At 43.5% G+C, this 8,158-nt stretch overlaps 1 protein-coding gene across 1 annotated transcript in view; it reads left to right on the forward strand.

The window, feature by feature from the left end:
* The first annotated feature begins 3,974 nt into the window (after nt 1-3,974).
* The window catches only part of LOC111967963 (putative sodium-coupled neutral amino acid transporter 10), a 36,765-nt gene continuing 32,581 nt past the window's right edge, over nt 3,975-8,158 (forward strand). The window contains 3 exon segments of the mRNA XM_023993433.2: nt 3,975-4,664; nt 4,994-5,157; nt 5,266-5,359. Coding sequence (XP_023849201.2) covers nt 4,569-4,664; nt 4,994-5,157; nt 5,266-5,359 — 354 coding nt within the window. The 5' untranslated portion in view covers nt 3,975-4,568.

Raw genomic sequence — 8,158 nt, forward strand, 5'->3', positions numbered from 1 at the left:
GATATTACACTGAACAAAAATATAAAAGTAACATGTAAAGTGTTGGTCCCATGTTTCATTTAGCTGAAATAAAAGTTTCCAGAAATGTTCAATARGCACAAAAAGCTTATTTCTCTCAAATCRTGTGCACAAATGTGTTACATCTCTGTTAGTGAGGATTTCTCCTTTACCAAGATAATCCATCCACCTGACAGGTGTGGCATATCAAGAAGCTGATTAAAAAGCATGATCATTACACAGGTGCACCTTGTGTTGGGGGCAGCAAAAGGCCACCCTAAAATGTGCCGTTTTGTCACACAACAATGCCACAGATGTCTCAAGTTTTGAGGGAGCATGCAATTGGCATGCTGACTGCAGGAATGTCCACCAYAGCTGTTGCCAMAGAATTGAATGTTCATAATGCACAGCCTCATGTCTTGGATGCTGAAAATGTCCCAGTTCTTCCATGGCCTGCATACTCACCAGCCATGTCACCAATTGAGAATGTTTGGGATGCTCTGGATCGACGTGTATGACAGTGTGTTCCCGTTTCTGCCAATATCCAGCAACTTCACATAGCCATTTGAAGAGGAGTGGGACAACATTCCACAGGCCACAATCAACAGCCTGATCAACTCTACGTGAAGGAGATGTGTTGCGCTGGATGAAGCAAATGGTGGTCACATCAGATACTGACTGGTATTCATATCCACACCCATACCTTTTTTTAAAGGTATCTGTGACCAACAYATGCATATCTGTATTCCCAGTCCTGTGAAATCCATAGATTTGGGCCTAAGGAATTAATTTCTAATGACTCATTTCCTTATATGAACTGTAGCTCTGTAGCTCTGTAAAATCTTTGAAATTGTTGCATGTCGCATTTATATATTTGTTCAGTATAGTTGGCAGGGGTCTTCACGTCAACATTATTGTATTTTGATGTATTTCTGATAACTTTTAAGACTTTTTATGCTCTATGTTTTCCATGCCAACATCTGTTTATCCAAAAATAAAAGCACTTACAGTACTACCTCATTTTTAAGCTGAAAAATGGTTGAAAATGTATTCTATGCCTTAATTTAAAAAAAATATGGACTCTTATTTGACACCCAATTTGATATGCTCCTATAAACTTCACATGTTGGTACTCATGGGTCCTTTAGATGGAAATGCCCATAACTAGCTTTCTCATGACCCAAATACTTAGAACATAACCCTCCATTTTTCAAAGACAGAATCAACTAAAATGWACTGAAGTTTAATTTTAAAGCTTCYTTCCGATTCTACATGGCCTCCCCATTTAACAACAACAACACCAGACCTAACCATCCAGCCCAGAAGACATCTTTTGTCCATTCCTTCATTCTATCTGTAGTCTAGTAGCCTATTAGCAGAGTGGTCATTAGAGCCTCTAGCCCCCAGTGTATTACTGATGGTCAAATGACAGGGGGTTAATAGAATGTTGAGGGGCCAGAGGCACAAAGGTAGGCAATGTTCAGTTGGATAGGCAGGGCCATGCAGTCTCTCTCTCTGTATAGGAGGCTGGTTGAAAACCCCATTCATGGCCAGGGCTAATGCTGCGTTGTAATTAACTGTGATTACTGGAGCAGAGGGCTCTCTCTCCCMCTCCCTCTCCCTCCCTCCCTCCCTCCACTGGTTTCCTGGGCAGACTTAGGACCTCAAGCCCCCGGTGCTCATGGGAAATCGTGTGCATGCCTGGCCCCAGAAAGGCCTCCATTCAGCCGTCCGCATGCTTGACCTCTCAGGGGTCAGAGCTCTGCTTTGTGTCCCGCGACCCCACCGCGACCTGGGGTCACCTACAGAGGTCAGTAGGTCAAATKCAGATGCCTGTGTCTAATTTCACCCCGACTGGATTATACTCCCAAATCTGCCCTGAAATGTGTCCCCAGAAAAATGCCCCTAACTACAACTGCTGGCCATGTACCTGGTCCTGCCTCCGCCAGTCTTATCAAGGCAACTGCCTTCCATACCTTCATGCACCCATCTCCCGCCGGCCTCATTGCACGCAAGCACACACACACTCCCTCAGACCCCAGCCGTATCCCAACCGAGGCCATMGGCCTACCTTGAGGGATTAGGTGTGGACAGCCAGGACCCTCCAGCCAATCAACCAGTCTGTCACATTGATTTTGAGGGGTCACTGGAGCACAATGGCCAGGCTTTTCGTGTCTTAACCTCCCCATACCTCCGTGACGCACACACACTTGCGCATGCACCCACACACACACTCTTTCCCCTTCCCACCAACGAAAGCTCCATCGGATCCCTGCCTGTCAAATCCCCCTTCCCCAGAGCCCCTACTGGCGTAAAGTGCTCGGGTCACCCCCCTCCTCTGGTCCCACACCTTCCTGGTCAGATGACACAATAACCACTAGGGCTCAGGGAAGTTACCCTAACCACAGATCTAGCCTATAGGATAGTCTTCCTTTCCCCCAGTCATAACTGTAACATTTGGAAGAAATACACAAAACTGAAGCAAAGAATCTGAAGCAAAGAACATCTATTCTTCTTTAAAGTTTTACGTCATACTACACCTATTGGTGTATTGCCGCCACCTACTGTATGGGTTCTTCTTCTTTGTTAGTAGTGTGGTCTGCAAACAAATGCTATAGGTGCATGCCTCCACCTACTGTTTTGGCTGTATATCAGCAAAAAATAATTAACATAAAAGTAAACTAAATAAACTAAACTAAACTCAATGTACTCCTTTATTCAGATTCAACTGCCAACGTCCATCCCTACAGGCTCTGGTGCCTGAGATGGAAGAGCATCTTCAAATCAAATCAAATTGTCTTTGTCACATGTGCAAAATACAACAGGTGTAGACCTTACAGTGAAATGCTTACTTACAAGCCCTTAACCAACAATGCAGTTTAAAAATATTGACTTGGCGCTAGATCTTTGGACAGTAATCTTTGCAATGTTTCGTCAGTGAATTCCTGGAAACCCAAAAACCTTTCAGCCGCAGATACTATTAAGGCCAGTTTGTTGGACTTTTTGTTTGTGTGTGCAGTACAATTAATCACATGCATAATAAACACCATAAAATAAGATTGTCTATTCTCTGCCTGAAGGTTTTTCATATGGTCGCGGCTGCGCAAACACAGTTCATTGGTTGGATCTAGGGACGCTACTTTTCCGAAATGCTGTAACACGCCTGGCCGCTAGAGTCCGCCCAAGCGCATCATGCAGTCTTGTCACAATTCAACGACAAAAGAGATAGGAATCCCAACGGGCAATGAATAAGACCGTATAACACCCCACCCAGGAGACTATCYACCAATTGTGTTCACGTTGTCATGCTGCGTCACGCAATCCCTTCTTAAAGTCAGGAGTCGAGAAACTTCACTATTTTCCACGAAAGTACGTAATGTCACGATTCCAAAGCTATACGATYTTACAGAGAATAGGCTAGTTATCTTACATCTCGGAAAAGATTTGTAATGTTGTACTCCTTGTTCCCGAATTTCATGCTAATGTTGAGTTCTAAGCAAGCGCCCAATTGACTCCCATTGCCTCCTTGAATGAGAACTCGCCTTGTCCCAAAATAGCCCAGAATGCATCGTGCGACGTATGGYCAATTTACACAATGGGCGTTAATACGATTTCAAAGGGCTTTCCCATGTCCTCAAAAGTATCTCTGGGTCTAATAAGATCCAGGTGCATTGGTAATAAACTGCACAGCTCTAACAAAGAATAAATAAGAGAAAATAGGCATCGTTGTGAGTGCGGGACTCCGCGATTGTAAAGCAGAGGCATTACAAGGAATCCTGTCGATGAATGTTCCTTCCACACAGGCACCTGGAGTGGGGTGGGGATTTGGGCGATTTATTTTGTTTGTATTGTATATGACGTTGGTATTTTCCCGCAATGGATATTTTTATTTTTCGTTCAGTACCCGTACAGTAGGTGGCGGCAATACACCAATAGYTGTAGTCTGCCATAAAACCTTAAAGACGAAGAAGAGTAAAAGCCAGATTCATACTTCCTGTTTACACGTTCAGGAAATAGTGATTTCCGTAGCTTTTGTAGTTGTTTATCTCATGGTAAATATGAACATAAAACTTTATAGCGTTATGTGATGGATATAAATTGATAACGGTCTATTTTAACCCAGTGGACGAGTCACCGATGATAACATAAGCTTCAACATCAAGGGAATCGAATACTGTTAAGGTTAGGTGTGTGTTGAACAAAGTTTTTGCAACAACAAAAGCTCGATTTCCTTTCAGCTGTCCATTTTTCCTTTTGAACGTACATGCACGATGCAGATAAACGTATTTTATTTCGTGAAATTAAATATACATAGCTACATGTATTTTAGCTGAATGATCTAGTTTGCCTGTTCGGTATGTTTTGGTTTCTCTAGCTATCCTACTAGCGCCACGTCACATAACTCTTGAAAAGGATACGCTTTGGAAAAAGCAAAGCAGACGGATTCAACTACTGTCAACTACTGTCATCATCGTTACTTGGACCAAATAACGGCCGCCACTTTACCGTGGTCATTTCTCTACGTAGTATTGAGCGMTTTTTGTGTGGTGAAGAAAACCTAACCATTCAAAATGACGGCGGGGGCTTCAAACTGGGGTTTGATCATGAACGTGGTCAACAGCATCGTTGGAGTGAGCGTTCTGACCATGCCGTTCTGTTTCAAACAGGTACGGTTTCCGCTATCTTATACCGGTCACACGATTATTCCATTGCAGAGGTAGTTTATCTTATCGTGTGTAGCGACTTTGAACTCGATAAGCTACTGGTGTGACGGCAGTTAATGCGTGAACATTTGTTCGGTGTTTACCTTTCCACGCGCCTTAACAGGTGCATTATACAGGCTGTGCACCTCATGCTTTATGCTGATCTTGACATCTTTGTACCGAATTGCAGTTTTAGGCCCCCATCATGCCCCTGTCAATATGAAATGTGTATGACAGAGTTGCCATATTTGCAGTTTTGAAATAACCCTCTGTCTCTGRTTCTCTCGCTCTAGTGTGGGATAGTGCTGGGGACTTTGTTGCTGTTCTTCTGTTCGTGGATGACCCACCAGTCGTGCATGTTTCTGGTCCACACGGCTAACAGCACRAAACGCAGAACCTATGCTGGCCTAGCTTTCCATGCCTATGGCAAACCAGGCAAAACACTGGTGGAGACCAGGTATGTGTCCTTTCCTTTGAGAGCCAATACTGTTGTGATGTATATCTTGTGTCTTTAGAGCCTTGATCAAATGCTAATATCTGAATGTCTCTCCCTCTTCCTCTACAGTATGATAGGTCTGATGTTGGGGACCTGTATTGCCTTCTATGTCGTCATCGCTGACCTGGGCTCTAATTTCTTCGCCCAGTTGTTGGGCCTACCGGTAGGAGTCATGAYTTTTGAATTACAGAAGCAATCAGAGAATACAATAGGGCTGCATGATTTGGACAAAATATCTAAGTGCACATGTTTTGGGCCAYATATTGCGATTATGAATTGCGATTTTTTTAAAGCGTGGTAATTCCATCAGCCATGGTTAATACAAGTGTCTGGGTAGAGAACATCACTTCTAAAATGAGATAATATGAATTAATACATACCGTGCTAACTGAATAAAAAACAAATTAAACAAYTGTTTTCCAATATTGTTATACATATGATAGCAGATAGGATTATTGCACCTACATATTAACCGATGGAATAGAAAGCTTATGATTGTGTAATTATGTATAAGTAGGCCCAATCATTGTTATAATTTAAATGAAGTCAAATTGCTTTAAAAACATCTAACACGTAGCCTACTGATTGCAAGGTGTAGCCTGTGACCAAAACATTGGAGTCTGGTCCAGTCATTCAACGTGATGGCTTTACGCGCGTTTGGTCCATCATCAACGCGATGGCCTTTACCGCGTTTGGTCCAGTCATCAACGCGATGGCCTTTACCCGGCGTTTGGTCCAGTCATCAACGCGATGGCCTTTACCGCGTTTGGTCCAGTCAACAAGCGATGGCCTTTACCGCGTTTGGTCAGTCATCAACGCGATGGCCTTACCCGCGTTTGGTCCAGTCATCAACGCGATGGCCTTTACCGCGTTTGGTCCAGTCACAACGCGATGGCCTTTCCGCGTTTGGTCCAGTCATCAACGGATGGCCTTTACCGCGTTTGGTCCAGTCATCAACGCGATGGCCTTTACCGCGTTTGGTCCAGTCACAACGCGATGGCCTTTACCGCGTTTGGTAGTCATCAAACGCGATGGCCTTTACCGCGTTTGGTCCAGTCAACAACGCGATGGCCTTTACGCTTTGGTCCAGTCATCAACGCGATGGCCTTTACCGCTTTGGTCCAGTCATCAACGCGATGGCCTTTACCGCGTTTGGTCCAGTCAACAAGCGATGGCCTTTACCGCGTTTGGTCCAGTCACAACGCGATGGCCTTTACCGCGTTTGGTCCAGTCAACAAGCGATGGCCTTTACCGCGTTTGGTCCAGTCAACAACGCGATGGCCTTTACCGCGTTTGGTCCAGTCACCAAGCGATGGCCTTTACCGCGTTTGGTCCAGTCATTCAACGCGATGGCCTTTACCGCGTTTGGTCCAGTCAACAAGCGATGGCCTTTACCGCGTTTGGTCCAGTCAACAGCGATGGCCTTTACCGCGTTTGGTCCAGTCATCAACGCGATGGCCTTTACCGCGTTTGGTCCAGTCATCAACGCGATGGCCTTTACCGCGTTGGTCCAGTCAACAACGCGATGGCCTTTACCGCGTTTGGTCCAGTCAACACGCGATGGCCTTTACCCGCTTTGGCTAGTCAACAACGCGATGGCCTTTACCGCGTTTGGTCCAGTCATCAACGCGATGGCCTTTACCGGCGTTTGGTCCAGTCATCAACGCGATGGCCTTTACCGCGTTTGGTCCAGTCATCAACGCGATGGCCTTTACCGCGTTTGCGCCATTTTATTGTAATTCAGACTTGCTGCTCCTCATTCAGGCCCCAGGTGACTAAAGCTTCTCTCAAACCCAGAGTGATGTTTTCTCATGTGTGATCTCCGGGGAAGAAGCCTATGATGTTTGCAAGCACCGACCTTTCAGTTGAAACTACTCATCAAGTCGGTTGTAAACAACGTGTGAACTCTGTTTCAACTTCTCCCTTCATTTTGTTATATAGTGTTGGCATGGCGACTTGGGAGAAATGCAGTCTTTTATCTCCTGTCCAGTTTTTAAAAATAATCTTCTTGAAGACGTCTACAGTTACATGCACACAATAATATGATTATTGTGAATAGTCAGATTTAAACATTTACATTATTTGCAAGAATACTGATTTCCCTAATGATCCTGTTTACATGGATACATCTGAAATCAGGGTAGCCTATTTGATTCTGAGTTCGYACATATAAAGTTTCTATTTAAAAACAATTTCTAAGATTAATGCATTCAGTTTTTCCGAACTCACTTCATTCTTGGTTTTAATGTTCATGCGTCACATGCACAAAAGAAGAAGGAAGCTTGTGCTTTTAATTGGTGTACACTTACTTTGAGTATGATTTAGGCAGATTAAGGTAAGCAGAGTAAGGTGTTTACGTGTCTAATGCCATACTCGGCCTAGTGCCATAATCAGTTTAATATAGAATTACTAGTGTGCATGTAAACYTACTACAGTAAGTGTAGATATGAGTCATGTCTTTGGCTATATGATAGATGGGTGACAGCCTCTGTATTTCTGTGTGTCTGCGGGTTGTGTTTTCGTAGGGTGTTACACTTGAAAACGCATTAGCAATCAATGCCTGCTTAACGTACAGTGCATTCGGAAAGTATTCAGATCCCTTGACTTTTTCCACGTTTTGTTACATTAGTCTTATTCTAAAATGGATTAAATATTGTTTTCCTCATCAATCTACGCACAATACAAAATAATGACAAAGCGAAAACAGGTTTTTAGACATTTTTGCTATTTTATATATATATATATATATATTTTTTTTTTAATAGCTTATTTACATAAGTATTCAGACCCTTTGCTATGAGACTCAAAATTGAGATCAGGTGCATCCTTTTTTCCATTGATCATCCTTGAGATGTTTCTACAACATGATTGGAGTAAATTCTATTTATTGGACATGATTTGGAAAGGCACACACCTGTCTATATAGTTGACAGTGCATGTCAGCGCATAAACCAAGCCATGA

This window comes from Salvelinus sp. IW2-2015, linkage group LG8, assembly GCF_002910315.2.
Source record: "Salvelinus sp. IW2-2015 linkage group LG8, ASM291031v2, whole genome shotgun sequence".
NCBI lineage: Eukaryota > Metazoa > Chordata > Actinopteri > Salmoniformes > Salmonidae > Salvelinus > Salvelinus sp. IW2-2015.